Source organism: Mesocricetus auratus, unplaced genomic scaffold (genome assembly GCF_017639785.1).
Source record: "Mesocricetus auratus isolate SY011 unplaced genomic scaffold, BCM_Maur_2.0 Super-Scaffold_100014, whole genome shotgun sequence".
NCBI lineage: Eukaryota > Metazoa > Chordata > Mammalia > Rodentia > Cricetidae > Mesocricetus > Mesocricetus auratus.
In genome coordinates this window covers 14,354,681-14,375,837 of record NW_024429197.1, presented here as the reverse complement: position 1 = coordinate 14,375,837, position 21,157 = coordinate 14,354,681, and the positions used below count along the sequence as shown (strand labels likewise).

Below are 21,157 nucleotides of genomic sequence, written 5' to 3'. Positions count from 1 at the left end.
CTGCTGCAGCACGTGGATGCTATTGTGTGTGAGAAGCCTGTGGGGAGCTGAGAACACTCCTTTTACTCCATCTCCCCACCCCATCTCCAAGTTCAAGGGCTGGAGACGCTAGGTTATGAGTCCTGCACCGCCTCTATATGTCCAGCAGAGGGCACCAGGGACTGGGTTGTGTCAATATACAGCTGTCTCTGGAGTGCCTGGCGTTAACCTAGTTGTGAGGACAAGCTGATCCTTTGCTTGCCTGTCATTTTTGTCCTGGCTTTTTCCATACCATGCCTCACCTTAGTGGTATGCAGCCAGTTCTGATGGTATCGGGAGAAGGGAAAGAAACAGGAGGGATGATGCTGGTCTCCGAGCCCGTCTGCTCCAGCCGGGCAGAACTCAGTTCTGACCATCAGCCATACTGCTTGTGTTCTTTACAAACTCCACCTGCTCCTGGTTCCTCCTTCAGCCCCTAACTACCCCACCCCATGTGCTTCTCTGTCTGCAGCCTGTTTTTCTGTCTCTGTCTCTTCTTTTACAACCCCCTCGCGTGTTTGGCTAGTCCTGGGCCCACCCTAACTCCCTCTTACTTGTGTGTTGGTATTGCTCCTGCCTGCATTCTCTGGACTCTCATAGGCCCCTCTTTTTCAGGTACAGAACCTGACCCTACGGACACAGCAGACACCACCAGCAGCAGCCTCGGGCCCTACCCCCACCCAGCCTGTCCTGCCCAGCTTGGCCCTGAAACCCACAGCCAGCAGTAGCCAGCTTCTACCTGCCCCACCACAGGGCAGGAACACGGCTCAGGGTTCCCCTGCAGGGGCCAAGCCTGGTATAACTGACAGCATGATGGAGCCACTCAAGAAAGGAGATGGTGGCAGCAACGTGTCAGGGAGCGTGGAGGGCCGGCCTGGGCTTGGCCGGACAATTCCTGCTGTGGCTGCTCACCCCCTCATTGCGCCAGGTAAGGCCCCAGGAAGATGAAATCTGGGTTGTGGATCAGGAGGACCTTCCAAACCTTCCTTCCCGTGTGTGTAGTAGGGCACCAGTCTCTCGCTGTCACCTCCCAATCCCGGAGCGTTTGCCAACCCCAGGCTCCATTTTGCACTTAGTCTGACTTTAAGGAAGAAACCACATCCTTTAAGATGAACCAGACCTTCTCCTCAGTGACACAACCCCAGCTCTGGGAGCCAGTCACAGTCTTAGCCCTGACTGGGTGGAGACTGGACTATTTTGAGATTCCCAAAGTTAGCGAAAGGGATGTGGCTGACCAGAGTTGTGAGAGCCACATGGGCAGAAGGGACACAGGAAGTTGACTTTCTCATCCTTCAGCAGACCTCAGCTGGCTAATATGTGCTAAGCACGTTGCCTCTTCTGAGTGTGCCCAGGCCAGGGAGACCAAAGAAGGTAGCGCTGTGGTCAGTTCTGTGTCTGAGCTCTGAGCACTGAGGGAGTGTGGCAGGACCACCCTGCCTGGAAGAGGGGAGCTGGGAAAGGCTTACCAGGGATCCCCACACTTGAGATTAAATCTGGAAGATTAAAAAACAAGTTAGCTGATTGTCTGTGGGGCACGCTGCAGATGGGAATGAGTGGGTGTTCTTAGGCTAGCCCCCTTCCCTGCCCATTGACTCTCCCAGCACTGACTATTACAACCAGTCTTTAATAAGAAAATCTGCCAAAAGCCTGGAAGCAGACTTTCCAGGCTAAGAAACAAGCGCAAACTGTTCGACCACAATAGTATGTATAGCAAGGACCACACTGATTGGACTAAAGACCGTGCCTGTGGTCAACTTCTTGAGAAAGCCACATCCCTCATCTTCACCCATGCCACCTAGAATCCAACAGAATCCATGTGGTTTTTAAATTTTTCCTGAGAATGTGTCATTAGACTAAAACTAAAGTGGTCAGGTCTGGGGTGTCACTTGATGATACAACACTTACATAGAATATGACTTTGATACCCACTGTCACCAAAAAGGAAAAAAAATAGGTCAAAGTATGATTTCTTACATAAGAGAGTGTACAGTCAAAAGGAAGGAGCTAAACTGGGCGATGGTGGCGCACGCCTTTAATCCCAGCACTCGGGAGGCAGAGGTAGGTGGATCTCTGTGAGTTCAAGGCCAGTCTGGTCTATAGAGCAAGTTCCAAGACAGGCTCCAAAACAATACAGAGAAACCCTGTCTCAGAAAAATAATAAAATAAAATAAAGGAGCTGAAGACACCAGCAAATCCATTCAGGGTTTTAATCCAATGTAGGTGCAGCAGGCACAGACGGCCACTCACAGCCTGGCAGGATGGGTCTGAGGTGCTGTCTCTCAGACAGAGCAGCACCTGAGTCTTTTTATGTAGCACAGGCCAGTCTGGAACATCTGATCTTCCTGTGTAGGCCTCATGCATACTGGGTTACAGGTATGTGCTGGCATGCCCCACTAAAGTGGTCCAGCAGGCCAGAAGGAAGCCTGGGCCAGTCACAGGAGTGTGAGGCATTTCTCCACCTTTTGGAAACTTCAGAAATCACCTAGGACAATGGACAGGTTGATGGCCTTGCACAGTTCCTGGCTGAGCTGAGGAGGGTACCCCCTGCAGAGTTCCCAGTCTTCTCCTACTGGGCTGCTTTTTGCCACACCACCCCAGCTGTGTTCTTTGATGGCAAAAGAAACAGATTCTGGAGGGCCAGACTATAGGGAACCACACATGTTGGAACCAGGGCCCCAAAGCATCTCCTGCAAGAATAAAATGAAAAGAAAGGCAAACTGGGTTCCTTTTGGCCGGCCCTGCCAAAGTATGCCACTAAGCAAGCACACCCTGTGCAACAGAGTTAGTGCAAGAGGTTTATTGGGGAGAGGGGAGCAAAAGGCCATGTCGGAGAGGGGACATGAGAGAGGCAGGCAGGCAGATGACAGACAGGCAGGTCAGGAAAGAGGAACAAGAGACAAGACAGGCCAGAGAGAAGCAAGGAGAGCTGTGCCTGGCAGATATTTTTAATGAGTGCGCGTGTCACATAGCACCCAGGCAGGCGGCTACTCCTGAGGCAGAGTTAACACCTTCTCTTCTTTTGAATTTCAACTACATTAAAAAAAATTATTGAAAAAAATTTTCAAACAATATATTGATCATCTTTTCCTCTCCCCCAATTTCTCCCCACCCCTCAACACACCCAACTTTTCTCTCTCCCTTAAAAAAAAAACAAGCAAAACCAACCACCCCTCAAAAGAACAAGAAATGCATCAAAAATGGAAACCAACCTTTAATCCCAGCACTAGGGAGGCAGAGGCAGGCAGATCTCTGTAAGTTTGAGGCCAGCCTGGTCTACAGAGTGAGTGCCAGGACAGACTCCAAAGTTACACATGGAAACCCTGTCTTGGAAAACAAAACAAAACAAAAAAACAACAACAAAAACAAAAAGTGGACCCCAAAATATATAAGCCAAAGACCAATAAGACAAAAAAATTCCCAAACAAAGCAAAATAAGGTAAAAAAAATCCACAAAAATATGTTGACTTTATTTTGTGTTGGCCTACTATTCTTGGGCATGGGGCCTAACCCTAAAGTGTGGTTAATACACCCCGTGAGATGCCAATTGAAAACTGGCACTTCCTTTGCCATTGGCCTTAGTTGCGGATAGCTTCTTGGCTGGGAGTGGGAGCCCATGTCAACTTCCCCTTTCATCACTAGGACCTATCTGGCTCGAACCTGTCCTGTCTGGCTTGAACCTGTGCAAGCTTTGTGCAGGCTGCCACAGCCTCAGATGTGCATCAGCTCTGTGTGTCCAGGAAACAGTTTCCTTGGAGTTAGCCGTCACCTCTGGCTCTAACAATCTTCCCACCTGCTTTTCCAAAAGGATCCCTGCGCCTTGAGGGGAGGGTCAAAGCCCCACTTGTAAGCTCCACAGCTGGAGCAATCTCAGGACCCAGGACCTTGGGAATCCTATTCCTGCCCAGGCCAAAGGATAGCTTCTCTCTAAATTGAAACCAGTCCCAAGTTCAAGACAAGGAAGACCTGAGCATCTCCCAGGCTGCTGGCATCTTGGACTTTCAGGAAGTTGGACAGAGGGGACAGATACTCAGGGACAGTGTGACGTGTGTTAGAGAACATACTAGGTAGTCTGAGCATGCCACTTCCCAGTACTGTAGATGGGAAAGCTGAGGCCCAGGGAGGTTTCCCCCAAGAACTTCCTACAAACAGCCCTTGAAGTCACTCAGTGGTCAGTGCAGGACGGGACCCAACTCCACACCCGTCCACTGTCCTCAGCTCCCCACCCTCTGTCATCAAGCTCCAGTCTCTTACAGTGCACTGGGCCCCTTGGCCCTTCCGCTCCCCAACCCAAAGCTCAAAGAGCCTGGGGTTCCAAGACTGTTTGGGTTTTGCAGAGTCTCATGGCCAGCTCTCCATTCTTGAGCCCTGGACAGGTAAAGGATAGGGAAGGACAGGGTTTGAGGGCCAGAGGCCTGGGTGTGGCCTAACCCTGACAGTGGGTTGTGGTGCAGAGTGAAGCCCGGTGGCCCCACAGAACTTTCCGTGGAGCAGCTGTGTGCTGAGGAATACAAAGAGGCTCTCCCCAGAGACACAGATCAGTGGGCTTGGCATTGTTCCTGCCTCCCACTGTCTGGCCCATTCTTCCTTTCTCTCCCTCCCGCCCCTTCCCCTCCTAAGCCTCCCCACCCTCAACTCCCACCTCCCAAAAGGAGGGCAGCTGGGGGAGGCTTAGGAGCCACTGGGCCTCTCTGGGCCTGTGGAACAAAAAGACTGAAATAATTCTTTTAACCTGATGGGGGTGGGGGCAGAGCAGAGCGGCACCTGTCAGACTACACAGTTCCTCAGGCAGAGGTGACTGCTGGCCTTCTGCCCAGCCAACCCACTGTGCTTCAGTGAGGAAGGGGCGAATGAGGGAGAGCCAAGCAGGCATGCTTGTGCTTGTGAGAGAGCCCTGTGCACTGGAGAGGGAGGGAGCTGCCAGCATTTTTTATTGCTGGCTGGCTGCCTCAGGAGGAAGGTAGGCAGTGGAGACTTGGGGGGGGCGCGGGGTAGCAAAGAGGAATGTGTCTTCCCTGGGGCGTTTCCTCCAGAGAGACAAGCCCTCCTGCCCCAGCTGGGACTGCTCCCACTGACAGCTGTTTGGGGGCAAAGCCCCTCCCCCATGGCAAGCTCCCTGCTGTTCCTGCTCCTGTCACCTTGGCAACCAGCTTCTTTAGGCTGTGCAAATAGAAAAGGTCCCTTATGCCCTGAAAGAGGGTGGATGGGGGAGGGGAGGCAGGGCAGGAGAGTAGAGCCTAAGATGTTGGGCCTCGGAAGGAAGGCAAAGGGTCTGGCCTTGCCCTTCTCGGGGCTGGGAGGACTGGAGCATGGAGGGCAAGAGAGAACGGGCAAAAGGGCCCAATGGGTCCGGCCTGTGGGGCAACCAATACCCAAAGGAGCCTGGCCGATGTTCAAACTAGGAGGCTTGGTCCTTTGAGTCATCATTCTAGATGATAAATGGGGGCCAAAGGTGAGGAGAAAGTTGCTGACCAAGAGGGGTGCTCTGTTATGAAAGGGGGTCGTTGGGCCCTGAAGACCCTGGGCCCCTTTCGCTCAGTTGTAGCTCCAGATGCCAGGCCTTTGTTTGCTCTCCTCAGCCGGCCCCAGGTCTTGGCTCAGAGAGGGTCTTCTGATGGGCAGGCCTGCCACAGAGCTGTCTTGTTTATCACAGAAGGGGTTTGTGTCAGGGCGAGGAGATTGGGAGACTCCCATCTGTGATAAGCCGGGCACAGTGATGCTCTCTGCTTCAAGGATTCTTGGGTACTGTATTTCCCTCCCAAAGCAGCCACCAAGTTAGGGGGTCACACTGTCCCTGAAAGAGCTAAGCTGCAGGTGAACCCATATGCAGCTGCAGATCCAAATGCCAGTGACTTTGATGTTAAAAATCATAGACCTGACCTTGAAAGTTATTTCAACTGTCCACCATGGAACCAAATTTAGATTGTGAAAACTCTTCTTAGGCTCAGGGGAAACCCAGAACACGTCAGTTATCGGTGAAGCAGGATCGCGCTTTGCTTGACATCCTTCACTGCAGGGTGGACGTGAATGTGTGCACACTCAAGACCTGCATGTGTGTGTACACATGGGTGTTTGCGTGCCAAAGAGAGAGAACCGGTTGCGGCATTCATTTGACGTGTGTGTGTGTGTGTGTATGTGTGTGTGTGTGTGTGTGTGTGTGTGTGCCCGCCCACCTCTATGCCAAACTAAGGGAGTTATGGAGCTGAACCAGAGCTGAAATTCTATGAGAGGTTGTGGAACTCTGAGCTATGCTTTGAAAATGAAATTTTTCAGGCACGGGAGCTGCCTCAGCCAGCACTGAGGGACACCCCAGTCCTGAGTGACCCACACAAAGAAAGCTCACCACATACATCAGTTGTCTCACCCTCTGCTACCCAGCTTGGCAACCTCATTTCCTCAACTGGCTTTCTGTTTTGCTCAAAGCCAGCTGATGGGATGGTGGTCTGCAGGACATGCTACTCACAGCCTTTGCTTACATACCGTAGTCCCCTTTCTCTTCAGATATCTTCACATTACCTTTACTTGCCTACCTGTCCATGTAGAATCCCCATTCCATCGTAGGACCAACTATCCCATAATAAGACCTACTATGTGACATGTTGATGAGTGCTGATGGGCCAACTCTGACAATGGAACCTTTGAGACCCTACCCACTGCCATGCTTACAATGGATTTCTTATACCAGCTGGCTGCTACACTCTTGTCTCTTCTCCCGCCCCCACCCCTCTGGGACTGACTCCGCTTGTCTATCTGTCATGTACTTTCGCCACCAGCCTCTGTATAGCATACCCTTTTCATTGCCTCTCCAGGGTCACTTTCAAAGTTCTCAGCAGCCTGTGGTGAGCATTCATGGGCTCGCTGTGCTCATGCATGCTTGCTGACATGTTCTTTCCTCAGCCTTGGCATCTTAGGCACCCTTTATATGCAAGAACCATGCCTTATCTGTCAACTTCGGAAAACTCAACCTTCTGCATGGGGGATGTCACTGGAAACTCCTCTCCATTCTTGTTTGTAAAATGAGAACACTGCTCATAGGCTCAATGTGAGGAATAAATGAAATTCAAATTATAAAAACAGTTGGAATATTCAAAGCAATATAGAGACAACAGAGAGTATTTAGTATCTACTTACTATGTGCCAAGCTTTGAGCAAAAAAAAAGCGATTTTTAATGTGGTTTAAATATAATACTCTATTTGATACTAATACCTACCCTATATGATATTTATCAACATTGGCAGAATAGGAAGTCAAGATCCACAGAGGTTAAGCAATTTATCTAAGGTTGCATAGCTTATAGGTGGCAGAGCCAAATTTCCATCCCAAATCTGACTCTAAACTTCATGATGGGAGCTGCCCTGCATTGTATCTTCTGCCAAGGGTAGGTGAGGTAAAAATACCAGATTTTCTTCTAATGCTCCAGCTGTTTAGCAAGGAGACGTGTACACAGGCATTTGGTGGTCTCGTCATATAGCTCCCAAAGAGACCTGAGGACATGGAGCCCACCAAAAGTGTCTCTTGGTGGCAATCCTGCTTTTATACCTGATTACCTCTTATGGGGGGTTTCTCTCCATTCTCGTCCTTCACAAACTGCTGCTGACCCAATCCTGGAGGGAATGGAACGAATCACTGGAAATTCATGTATTGCTTAAGATCCATCTAGAAAGAGTGTCCCGGGCTACTCATGTGGAGAGGAGCTGCCTGCTCTGCAGTCAGCTTTAGTCCTGAAAGCTAGGTCACACAGGCCTCTCAGGAGATGAGCAGTCACTGGAAGTGCTACCTCAGTTAGACCCACACTGAGGATGCCTCCTCTTCTGGGCTTCTTCCCACCGATACCCTGGGCTTCAGCTGTGTAGAGCTGCTTGCAGGTCCCCAGTGTGCCTAGCTAGGCCTCCCCAGTGCTCATCCTCTTGCCATCATCTTCCGAAAGCTTAATTGTGCTAAACCCATCTTCTGGGAAGTTGCCTGTGTCCTTCCAAAGCTGAGTCCTCACGCTTGTGTTCTTCATATTCTCAACTTCTCTCCTGTCACATTTGCCAGACTACAGAGAGTCTGTGACTACCAACCCATCTGGCCTCAGAGAGTGCCATTCCACAAGTAGGTAGGGACTCTCGGCTCCCAAGCACACCTTAAGCAATACATCAGTTTCCAGTGATGCATTCCCTCCAGGCTTGCATCAGCAGCAGTTTGAAAAGGGAGGGGAAGGAAGGAAATTGCTTGTAGGAGGCACCCAGGTATAAAAACAGGCTTGCTACCTAAGGGGCACTTTTTGGTGAGCCCCATGAGGCATAGTGTTTTGTGGACTGCCTGGCAACCATCTCATGAGAGTGTTCTTTACTGGATTTCCATTTTAGGAACCATGTGTTTGGTCTGTAGTAGATGCTCAGAAAATGCTTGTTCAGTGAATGAATGGTGGAAGTTTATGTTAACTTTCTAAATCTTGAAATACAGTGGTTAAGAAAAAGATGTCGCCGAGCGGTGGTGGCGCATGCCTTTAATCCCAGCACTCCGGAGGCAGAGGCAGGCGGATCTCTGTGAGTTCGAGGCCGGGCTGGACCGATAGCCTCTGAAACAATACAGAGAAACCCTGTCTCGTAAAAACCAAAAAAAAAAAAAATGTCATTTCTCTCCCATGATCCTACCTTGATGGTGTGACCCCACTATCTTAGGTTCTGGACACCTAGACAAGCAAGGGCAGATGCCAGCCTGCAGACTGCAGTGGGACACTTTGAGGGTGGCAGGCAGTCTCCTGCATACTTGGAGCCTTGAGACGACACAAGTCTGTTGTTGACAAACCTTGGCAGTAGATACAACCAGGGGTGAGGGGTCATGTGGTGACTCCTCACAGACTCCCTTCTGCCTAGGAGACCTTGCTTTTCTTGTCACTACCAATTAACTGGTTTAGAAGCAGTGAACTGGCCTGGTCGGATTCCAAGGAGGCGAAGCTAGGTCAGGGGAGAAGCCAGGAAGCTGGATATTCCCCGGGGGTCTCTGCTTTGACCTGGAACCTGATCGTTAGAGGCCCTGCCAGGCTTGCAATTCCAATTCCGTCTTGTGTGTCCCTCTCCCACCACCAGCATCACCACGCCCCTATGCCATAATAGAAAGGCCTAGTGAGACTTGCCAAAGTGTGGCTGATGTCTCATGGAACCAACCAGTTGGGTTTCTCAGAAGGAATGGACTTCCCAGCAAGTGCATAGGAAGAAATTGTACAGGTTCAGAGGTTACTATGCATTTACATTTCACAGATGTGCCCCACCCTGGCTGTAGGGAGTAGGGTATGGTTTCTTCTGGTACCATGGTTCCAGGGATAAAAGCCTCCCTTCAGTAACCCCAGACTGAATTGGGATAGCCTTAAAGAGGGCAGGGATGAATTGATCTTACTATGACTGGCAGCAGATAGTCTCTGAGTACTATACAGATGTAGAATATTCTGTTGGACTATGCTGAAGGTAAAAGAAACTCATCTTTTTTGTTTGTTTGGTTTTTGGTTTTATTGTTTTTGTTTGTTTTTTCGAGACAGGGTTTCTCTGTATTGTTTTTGGAGGTTGTTCTGGAACTTTCTCTGTAGACCAGGCTGGCCTAGAACTCACAGAGATCCACCTTCTGGGATTAAAGGTGTGCCACCACCACCTGGCTAGAAACTCATCTTTTAAAACATGGCTTTTTAGCTAGTAGTAAGGTCTGTCTTCAACTCAAAAAACATTTCGTCTGGCTGGAAAGATGAGGCATATGTACATAAAAGTGTTCCCCCAAAATTTAATTGCACTGAAGACACATGTGATTGAAAGTTGCACCTTCGCTGACTCTTAGAAGGAAACACTCATGCAGTTGACATCACTTTGCTACGCATCCTTATTTGGAGATGCTAAAGTTGAGGGAAGGTGATCCATGCTTAAGAATTGGTGAAATGCATAGTTAAGCAAAGCATTGTTACCTCACAATGGATCTAACAGAAGAAGCATCTAAAAACACCGATAACTATGGATCCTGGCAAATGGAGAAAATGGAAGCTGAGCCTGATCCAGAACCCTGAAACCAGAGGTCACTGAAGCAGAAGGAGCACATTCCAGCAAATGGAGGCATTGCAGCTGGGGCCCCAAAGACACACACACAGCAGCGTGCCGTTTATGGCACAAGTAGGTCATTTAGGGTTACTGAAGGTTAGTCCAAGAAGTTAATGAGCAAGGACAGGACAGGTGCAGGGTTCCCAGGGAGAGCACACTGGCCTGAAAGTTTGGCCTTGAAGAGAAGCAGTTTTGTGGGAGAAACAGACCCCCAAAATAGAATCCTGCCTTGTTGTCATTCACTCAGTGAGCATTGCTGATTGAGCATCTGCTCTATATTCACGTTATCTTAGAAGAAATATGTGGGGGTACATAAATTCTGCCTACCAAGGAGATTAGTGACTTACTAAGATAACTATGACATAGGCATTGTTTAACCCAATTTTAAAGATGATGGCACACAGATGTCGCACAGCTCATAAGTGGCAGAGCTGTCACTCAAATCCAAGTATTTGGTTGCTCGATCTCCCCCTGACTGTTCAGCAGACTGCACTAAGTACACTGCAGAATAGAGTGACCCCAGTGGCAATCCAGAGCGAGGGAGACCCAGTGACTGTACAGTTCAGAGGAAGATGACTAAAGTTCACTCTGTGGCCAGACTAAGAGGTACCAATGCTACACAGGAAACAGCAAAGGATGCTTGGTCGGATAAATAATTACAAATGAAAGATTAGTTTAGGCTACAAAGAGATATTGAATGCCAGGGCTTTGGACAACTGGACAAAGGAGAGCCCTTGCTGCTTTTTAGTGAGGGGTTGTATCTGTGCACTGGAGAGATTCATTAGAGCTCTGTCCATAAGATGGATTGTGGCAGGAAGAAACTGGGATCAGGAAGACTAAGTAGAAAGTTACTGCAATATACTGAACAAAAGGATTTTTGACCCAGGATAATGCCGCAGTTAAACCACGGTCTGTGCTTCTTATTAACCCCCAAAGATTAATGATGCACACATCCCCAAAATACTTTTCCTACTTTGATCTGTGAACTCATTTACCCTTCTGAGTTCCCATCCCAGCTTGGGCAGATATGGCTGGCATCATGTGTCCTGTAACGATTGTAGTCTCACATGAGTGCTGCAGTTTGGAGGCATGGCAGGGCAGGAGGAGGATCACAGGACAGGGGCCAGGAGACCAGCAGCTCCCTTTCCAAGTCTCTATAACACATTGCCGCATTCATCAGCTTGTCATGGGAGAAGATTCTCTTGGGCTCACATCTCTGTAGGTTCTAGTCCATGGCCTTAGTGCTTCAGGCTTATGGTGGGGCATCGAATTATGATGGGAGCACATGGCAAAATCAAAACCACATCTATCACGGCTGGAACTAACTGTTCTTTATGTCTCCTAACCATGCTCTTTGTGTCTTTTGGCATTAGAACCTTTGTTTTTCTCTTCATCTTTGTTTTTTATTCCTGTGAATATTCACATGTGTGTGCATCTGTGTACAAGCCAGAGGTTGGTATCAGGTGTTTTTCTCAGTCACTCTTTATCTCATGTACTGATACAGATATCCCATTTGAACCCTGTTTGACTAACTCTTTAGCCAGCTTTCTCCTGGAATCCCTAATATCCATCTCCCAAGTGCTGGGATTATAGGTGGGCTGCCACACCTACCCTAACCCTGGCATTTATGTGGGCATAAGGGAGCCAGACTCTGATTCTCATACTTGCACAGCAAACAATTCCCCCAACTGAGCCTTCTTTCCAGCCACAATAAGTCCTGAATTTTAAAACCATTTTCCTAATGGTTTCCACAAAGATGTAGAGCTGGAAGACCCGTGTGATCTCCATGCCTCTGTTGCAATGAAACACACTGACACGAAGAAGTCCTTGTCTTAGCTCTCACAGCAACAGGTGGAAGAACATCGTCCACTGATGCCCTCAGCTCCCCAGACCTGGCCCATCTGCAGCCCTCCTCCCTCAGACAGCAGCCTCTGGAGTGACTCTGTCCAGCATCTTATCCACAGGCCATTCTAGCCATTGGAGCCCGATGGCCCCTCAGCACCTCCTTACCAAGAGTTAGTTATCTTTATGCCTGATGAGCAAGGTTTTGTTTGCTTGTTGTCTTTTTTGGTTGTTAAACTCTGGGCTATCGGATGAGAGATTGGGGGCAGGGCTTAGACTGGAGTCACAGACGGTTTATAATCCCCAAATGCCTGCTGGCAGTGTCTGCACAGGTTCCTCCGTTCCCTCAAGCCCCTTAAATCCAGTACATCCCCCTTAAATCCACACTGATCTCCACATTTCTTGGTTCATCACTCATTGTCGTCCACAAGACCCTGCTGTACCAGCCTTATTCACTCTGTCTCTGCCCACAGTCCAGCCCCCCCCCCGCCCCAGGTCCATTCTGTCTTTGTTTCCGGGTAGCTCTTGTTTCTGTTCTTTCTTTTCTATTCCTGTTGGCAACCTGCTTGGAATTCTATATGGGGCTGTGATGGCAGGTAGAAACTTGTGTGTAAATGGGCAAAATGGAAGAAAGAACATACCTCTTCTAACTCAGTTTGAAACCTTTATGGTTTCAGAGTCTCGGGCTTCTTTGTGAATGATGGATTGAACCCACAATCTGTCTGCCCTTCTTTGGTTGTATAAATATGTCTGTGAGTGTCCGGCTGTGTCCCTCCATGTCTGCCTGGCATGCCTCCTCACTCAGCTCTGCAGCTGTGGGAGTCACTGTGGAAGGTGGCATCTAAGCAGGACAGATTTAGCTGACTTGCTCAGATTCTGAGCTGGCCTGGATGCTTGCCGAGCAGAGACTTTGCACTCTGAACTGGGTTTCCTGGGTCATTATTATATATAAGGCAGATTCTAAAAACACAAACAGAAACTACTAAAAAAGTGTAATAATCCTGAGGTAGGGTAGATGGCTCAGTCAGTAAAATGCCTGATGTGCAAATGTGAGACCTGATTTTGGTTCTCAGCATCCATTTAAAAAAAAAAAAAGGCAGGTGCTGGGGTTTGGACCATAACCCCAGCCCTGAGGGAATGGAAATGGGCACATCCCTGGAACTCACAGACCACCAGCCTAGCCAAACTGATGAGCTCCAGTTTTAGTGAGAGACCCTATCTCAAAAAAAAACCAAAAAAAACAAAAAGGTGGAGAATGATCTAGGAAGACACCTGGCATGAATTCTGCCTCACCACACATGCATACACACATATACCCGCATGTGCACATACACACACCAACACATACCAGATCCTTACCTCAAAGAGCCAGCCTGGTTAAACTGGAAGGAAGAAAAATGATAACGTATGGGAACTCCAGGTCAGGACAATACACTGATTTATTTACAACATTTACTATTAGGCACTCACATGAGTTCTGGATAAAGGCACCATGGTAGTTGCTAAGATGAAGTTCCTTTTCTGGAAAAGGAGATCAAAAGCAAGAAGGGAAAGTCTTCCAGGCTTCCAGAGTCTGGCATTGACCAGGCCAGTCTCCATATTAAAGACAATAGGGAAGAAAGCAGGAGCTCCTGGGCCCAGTGTTGTGCCTAAGTTGCAAAGATTCCCCAGAGACCACCAGGAAGACAGATCCACTAAACTGTTAAAGCAAGGTTTTAATTGTATTGACTGTTTATCCAACCATGGCAGGGACCCTGTCTAGCAAGCTGACACAGCAACTTCCAGAGGGAGTGAAGTTCCCTGTCTACTACTAGGTTTTTAAAGACAGAACTTACAGGCTTACATCAGTAGGTATGGGTTGGTTTCTGATTGGTTGACATTTGGGAACAATTAGGAGAATTTCTCAAAGTCATGTTTTGGCATGAAATACCTGTGTACCAATTATTTTCATTGGTCAGTGCTGGGAGGGAACATTCTGTGGTTTCTATGGTATTGTCTTGTTACTTGCAGGTGGCCTGTTGTACATAGATACCAATAGTTTTCAGACTATATCCTAGAAACTATAGGGGAGGTTTTGGTCCCCCCTGGAGTTTCTTTTGTGGCCAAACAGTTCCCAGAAACCAATCATCTAGGAGGCTGGGTGGGGAGGTCTGGAGTTTCTTTGTGTTCAGTTTTGGCCCTAGGCTCTGGGAGGCCATAGGATCTGGAGTTTCCTTGTGTCAGAGGCCTATGTGTCTTTTCTGTAGCCTGACATGGCTGCTAAAAGCAGGGGGCTGAGTGAGGGTCTGGTCCCTTTATTTCTAAATTACTAGAAGTGAAGCCCTTGAGTTTAGTTTACCCCTTTCACCTGGGAAACTGTGTGAACCGGACATGGTGGATGAGGTTGGCCATGCTGTCTAACCTGGCTCTTCCCCCTGCAGCTTATGCTCAACTGCAGCCACACCAGCTCCTCCCGCAGCCATCATCAAAGCACCCACAGCCCCAGTTTGTGATCCAGCAGCAGCCACAGTCACAGCAGCCACAGCCACCACGGCCTGCGCCCCAAGTCCAGTCCCAACCCCAGCTTGCCCCAGTCTCCCCAAGCCTGGCCCTACAGTCCAGCCCAGAAGACAATGCCATGCCTCTAGGCCCAGTTACACCTGCTCTGCCACTCCAGTGCCCTACTGCCCATCTGCATAAGCCAGGAAGCAGTCAGCAATGCCACCTTCCTACACCAGACAGTGGGTCTCAGAATGGACATCCTGAGGGTGTGCCCCATACCCCTCAGAGAAGGTTCCAGCACACCTCAGCTGTGATCTTACAGTTGCAACCTGCTTCTCCAGTGGTAAGTTGGCTGATATCGGGGAACAGGGGACAGTAGGAAAGCCAAGCCATAGCTCAGGCCGTCCTGTAGTCCTGTCTTGGGGGTATTTCAGGGTAGGCTGAATGTTGAAATTGTCTCTGAACATCCCAAGAAGAAGAGAGGGCTCTCCTAGACTTAGAGATGACTGAATCTTGACATCTTTGCCTGTTGCTCAAGCGCCACAGGAACCAGGGTAGTGTCCAAGATTGCAGAGGCAATCCCTGAGACTCACCTCTGTCCTGCCCCTTGACAGCTCCAGCAGTGTGCTTGTGATGACTGGAAGGAAGTGGTACCAGGGGAGAAGAGTGTGCCTGTGACTCGGCCAGGCCCACCCCCACACCAGCAAGCCATCATCACTGCCATGCCTGGTGGCCTGCCTGGACCCAAGAGTCCCAACAGCCAGCAGTGCCCAGCTCACGGTATGAAGTGGGGGGAAGAGGGGACGTCAGCCGGCCCTGCCACTGCCTGGTTTTCCTTGGCATCTAGGAGGAGGGTGGGAAACTACCAGAAACATAATGAAGCAACACAGCAGCTTGGTAGCTGGACACAGAGAGGGGAGTGAGGGCAAAGGGCTAGGGACAAAGAAAGATAACCCAGAAGATAAAAAGGCAAGAGGAGCCAGGTGGTGGTGGTGCACGCCTTTAATCCCATCACTTGGGAAACAGAGGCAGGTGGATCTTAGTAAGTTCAAGATCAGCCTGGTCTACAGAGTGTGTTCCAGGACAGCCAGGACTGTTTCACAAAGAAGCCCTGTCTTGAGAGAAACAAAGGACGAAAGGAAAAGAAAAGCAAGAGGATCAGAGGACAGGAGAGTGGAGTTCTGCAGCTCTTTTGCCATTGATTTCAAGTGCTGCATATGTGTGGGTCAAGCTGCCAGTGGAGATGTCAGAGGGAGTGCTTGAGATTAATCATGGTCAGAGGACTTCAGAGTCTCCAAGAGAAGAGACATGCCTCCGAGGAGAGCCAGAAGGGGACTCAGAATGGGCTCAGTTTGCAGAGAGTATCTTTGAGGGTACTGTGCCCATCTCTGGATTCTCCATCTGTCTATCTGAATGACAAGTGGACTTCCCGCGGCCTGGGCTTCAGGACACTCTGCTGGAGTACTCTGCCTGGTGGGAGAGTCACAGTGGTACTTCCGCCCTCTGTAGTGACCCATTTGCTTGCCTTCTTCTCTGCCAGTCTACACAGTGATCTTGGCCTAGATCTCAGAGCCATTCGGAGCCAAGGACTGCTTGACAGTTCAGGGAGGCCGCTCCAGCCATAATGCTACATGTGTGTTGAGAGTAGGGGTGGGAGAAGCAAGAGGAAAACCTCGGAGATTGAAGGAAAAAATATTTGGGGATCCGAAAAATAACAACGGATTAGAAGTTAAATAGTCTTATAAGGAGTGAGGGTAGGATCAAGGACAAAAGAAAGCCAAAGAATATGGATAATGGATACTAGGAAATGAAAAGATGAAGGCCATCCATTCCCTTTTTGCCGGCTTACAAGGATGAGAGACTCCTGAAAAGCTGTCCTGGGTCTAGGGTGTGGCTCTATGGCACAGCACTTGTCCAGCATGTGTGAGACCTTGGGTTCTGCTCTGGGCTCCATCCCCAACCCTGAAAAATGGGAGGAGGAAGAGAGAAGCAGCCCATTCTCTTATAGAATCCACTCCACCTATCAGAAAATTCCCCTTCTAATTAAGCCAGAACCTACTGTTCTGGAACTTACCTGGTTGTGATCCTTTCCTACAAATTTGAGAGTCCATCTCATAGTGTTTCCAGAAACTTATCCTGACTCTGTCAGGGAGGGCATTTTTTTTTATTTCCCCTCATGGCATGTCAAGACACCCATCCCCATATTTCTAGTCATGCTTCTCTGTCTATGTTCTACCTTTTTATTGATTCTCTGAAAGTATAACTCCCCAAATTAATCACATTAATTCCAAATGTCAAAAGCTACCATCTCAGCCAGGCAGTGGTAGGGCACTTCTTTATCTCAGCACTTAGGAGGCGGAGGCAGGTGGATCTCTGTGAGTTCAAGACCAGCCTGGTCTACAGAGTGAGTTCCAGGATAGGCAGGGTTGTTACACAAAGAAACCATCTCGAAAAACCACACACACATGGTACTCACTCATGGTACCCCTGAGAAATAAGCATCACCACCCCCTTCATTCTAGAAGTGGGGAGAAAAGGCAAGAAGGAGCCCCTGCAGGTAACAGGGCTATGAGAGGGCAACACCCTGGCTCTGGCCCCAAGTGCTGCAGGTCCTTTACCCACTTTATCAGGCCACACCCTCATTCCTCCATCCAGCGCGAACAGTGCTGTTGGGCCAGAGTGTTGTGCCAACTGGATTCCAGGAAGCTGGCTTGTTTTGCTTTTGAGGTTTCTTTGACAGGAGCTGCTGTCTTATTAGGTCTCCAACTTGCATTACTTATATTTTGAGCAAAAGTGCAATTAGTTGTGTCTGTTGGATAATCTTGTGTGAATTTAGCCCACAGTTTCAGAGAATTTATATTAGTCGTTCATAAAGCTATCCTTGAACTTTCTCTGCCAGACTTTACATAGATTTCCTCCCTGAATCCTGATAATTGCCCTTGAGGGTCAGAATTTCATTATCCTCATTTGAAAGATGAGGAAACTAAGGTGCAGGGCCAGTGGAGAGGCAGGGATGTCTGAATTCTGCTATTCATTATGCACAGCTTGGCTACAGGTGAGTTACAGGAATAAGCATTACCCTGCTCTCTGTTCTAGAAGGGTCAAACTCAGGAAGAAGCAGCCCAGGTCCTTCTAAAATGTGTGTTCTTTTACCAATTTGCTGATGGAAGTACCATATAGGATCCACCTGAGGAGCCATGCAGTGCTTCCAGAGTGCTGGTAACCAATATTCTCCATTCAAATACAATTACTCAACAACCCCACATCAGCTGGCATTTGCCTTCCTTTTTCCGTTTGGTCCATAAGGCTGCCAGAAATTTCTGAAGTCGGAGCAAGGCCATAAGCACAACCCAAGCATCCTGATCTTGAGGTCCCATCTTCCAAGAGAAATCAACTTTGTGTAGAGGAGGCAATTGCCAGCTACATGCACTGCCTGTGTTTGAATGCCCACTTGGGGACAAAGCCCTGTAGGCTGTATGGTAAGGCCCAGAGAAATAAGGACTGCTCCCCACCATCAAGGAGCTTAGCGTCTGCTGGGGAAGAAGAGCACACAGGAGATTACAATGAGAGCTGCACTTTGATATGTGCCCCAAAGGGCTCTTCGGTAAATGCTTTCTAAGTTACAGAGGGAATTGTGACTGCCAAGTGGAGATTATCAGGTTAGATTTCAGAGCGGAAGTGGCATTGCTATAAAGCAGGGGTTGGCAAACTGTAGCCCCCCAGACTAACATCTATTACATTGCCAGTGTTTGTACAGCCCTGAAAGTTAATAACAAACATAGCAAACAAAATAATACTTTTTCACGATGTGAGAAAATACATGCGAGTCAGATGTTGGTGTTCACTGTGAGTCTCTGTGGGAACACAGACACTCACATTCATTACGGCAGCTCTCAGATTCAGCAACAGTAGGGTGAAGCAGCTGGGGCCCAGAGCATATGGTCTACAAGGTCTAAGGTATTCATTTCCTCTGTGGCCCCTTTCAGAAGTTTGCCAACTGCTGGTCTTTTTGACCTTGGAGGATGGGAAGGGCTTGGGCTTGTAAAGTGAGGGACAGTGCCTTTCTGGCAGGACTGCTGAAGTTAAGGCAGAGGGCAGAAGTGTGGCCAAGTGCCGGACAGAAGTTGAATGTTCAGTCCCTTGCCATCTTCTTTTTTAAAACCACGTGTGAGGGAAAGGGAAATGTGAATTCTACTGCAAAGAAGGTTGAAAGTTTGTAAAGGGAGAAAGGGAGAGAAGCATACAGGAAATAAAGACATGGACGAAGTGAAGTAGGAGTCGGGGGAAAGAGTGTGGTGGAAGAGGCCATGAATGAAGAAAATCAATGGATGGGGAAATACTGAGACTAGAGAGAAGTCAGGGATGGGGAGTCATTGTGTCCACTCAGCAGTTACTCTAAGGATGGTGCCACTCTCATGTGCGCCTACCCCAGCGCTCCTAGCCTGCTTACCACATGAAGGTGCCTCGCCAGGACAGTTCAAGCTGAAACGGTGTGTTTGGGAAAGAAAACTAACATTTATTGGGCCCCCACTGTGCACCAGGCACTGCAGGCAATTTGTAAATCAGTTAACCCTCACATTAAACCTGGCGGTAGGGATTACGCCTTTTATGGAGGTAGGACTGGGTCCCTTTGGTCATTATTTCACCTCTGATCCTCGCTCCCAGTGGGGAGGATAATGACCACTTGGAGGGTTATTGTGGACAATAAGGGAGAGGGTGCGTGCACTTCGCCCTGACACGCACTAGCCCTCAATCATTAAGACTCGCCTCCGAGACCCCACAGTGAGCCACCGGGGCGGGGGTCACAGGCCACCGGTCCCCAGGGGCCCCGAGCCGGACGCTTACGAGCCTTCCGGAGGACGCGGGGCGGGGCTCGGGTGCACAAAGGAAGCGCGCGGGCCGCGTCGGCCACCGCCCCGCCCCGCGCCGCCCCGCGCCGCCTCGCCCCGCCCTCGCCCCGCCCGGGCGGAGGCGGCCCGGGAGCCGGTCCGGACGCACCGCATTGTCTCCGCGGCGTCGCAGCCTTCGAGCGCTCGCCGCTGCGCGGTCGTCACCCGCCCGCCCGTTCGGCCCCGCGCCCCGCGCCCCGCGTCCTTTGTCCAGGCCTCCGGGCCCTGCGGTCGGATGCGCCGCGGCAGCCCCGGGCCCCGGCTCGGAGGCTCCCGGCGCAGAGGACGCGGCCCGCCCGGGCCCCCGCTCCAGGCGGCACCGGGCCGAGGGGCTGCGTAGGCCCCGCCCGGTCAGGCCCGGCCGGGCCCCGGACAGGTCAGTGCTGCCGCGGGGAGGGATCGCGCCGTGCCAGGAACGGGCGTCGCCCTGGGCCTCGCGGAGGCCTGTGGGCCGCGCTGCCGCGCTCGGCCTCCGGGGAGGGCCCGAGCCGCCTCCGCTCTCGGCCCCGCCGGCCAATGCTCCCGCTCCGGGCCTCCCGACTCTCGGGCCCCGCGGGCACTTGTATTGATGGGAAAGGACAAGCTGTTTTGTGGCTGTCCTCTTCCATTTTTAGAAGAGCGTTTTCTCGCCCTCCGGTGCCAAACGAAGGTATGCTGCATCTGCGGGCTCCTTACGTTAAATCCGGAATCTGTGAGCGTCTGTTTAAACTGACGTCCAGAGAGAGAGGGAGGTAATATGCACGGCCAGGATGCGAACCTGTGAAGTTGCCGCCAGAACGCCTAAGCCCCGACTCCCTCGTCGGGTGCCAGTCTGTGCCAGTGAGCCCCTCCTGCCCCTTAACTGCCGACGGTTTCGGTAGCTTAATGCTAACAGTTCCCATCAACTTTACTTCCCACGCCAGACCTAGTCGGCATACGTTTTAGTGCTGTCTGCTGAGCTCACTTTTCTTATTCCTTCTTTACAAATCAATGACAGCTTTCCCCTTCCTACTTTTCCCATCCTTGATCCTTAATCCCCTCCATTAGCATATTAGACCCAGAGGGTGTCTTGTGAAGTGAACTACCGACCTAAATCCTCCTTGTGTCCGCAATTTTTCTAGGACAGCTCTAATGTAAAGTATTCCATCTCATTGCTAGCCTGAACTCTCAATTTTGAGTTTAGAAAGTAATGTCACTTTCACTGTACCAGACCCCACTGTCCTGGCCTTTTTCAGCCATTTGGCCCTTGGGCATTACTGGGTAATCCAATTATCATTCACCTGGGATTTTTCTAACCCCTCCTGAGTCAACCCAAATGTTAGAACTGCTAAGGTTTCTAGGTCAGTGTGAACATTACAGGCTAATGAAGCCACGGAGCTGTTCCTTGTTCTTGTATTTCTGCACACATAGAGTCTCACACACACACTCACACACACACACACACACATTCTATCCCCGCATTTCCCCCAGCTTTTATTCTCACAGAGTGCTGCAGACCTGTGGCACTGCCTGTTGGCTAGTGTTTGGATTTGGGTCGCCGGAAGTGTAGGGAGTCCCATCATTTTGCCTGGAAAATAGAAAGTAGTTTATTAGCATAGTCATCAAGGCAAGAGATTTCATCTTGAATCTTCCAACAGCCCCACAGCTGAACAGCTCCGGTGTTGTTCAGTTTAATTTGGCACATTTTACCAGGCCCATTTTATGTAAAACGTTGTGTTGGACCCCAAAGGCAGTTTAGTAAAGATAGCCCCCAGCATCCAGATTGTTTGGGAATCTTCACACGTTTATCCACTGTTCATGTCTGCTCCTAAGTGCCCGCCCCATTGAGGTGGGGACGGCTTGGCTTCCTCGCAGGGGGGTTGTTTCACCCAGCATCCAGCAGATGG

The 21,157-nt window shown here is 49.9% G+C and overlaps 1 protein-coding gene across 1 annotated transcript in view; it reads left to right on the top strand.

Moving 5' to 3' along the window:
• Phc2 (polyhomeotic homolog 2) overlaps positions 1–21,157 on the top strand; it is a 102,742-nt gene that overhangs the window by 57,146 nt on the left and 24,439 nt on the right. Inside the window, 3 exon segments of the mRNA XM_021232689.2 lie at positions 634–946; positions 14,343–14,746; positions 15,018–15,183. Of these exon segments, the coding sequence (XP_021088348.1) occupies positions 634–946; positions 14,343–14,746; positions 15,018–15,183 (883 nt within the window).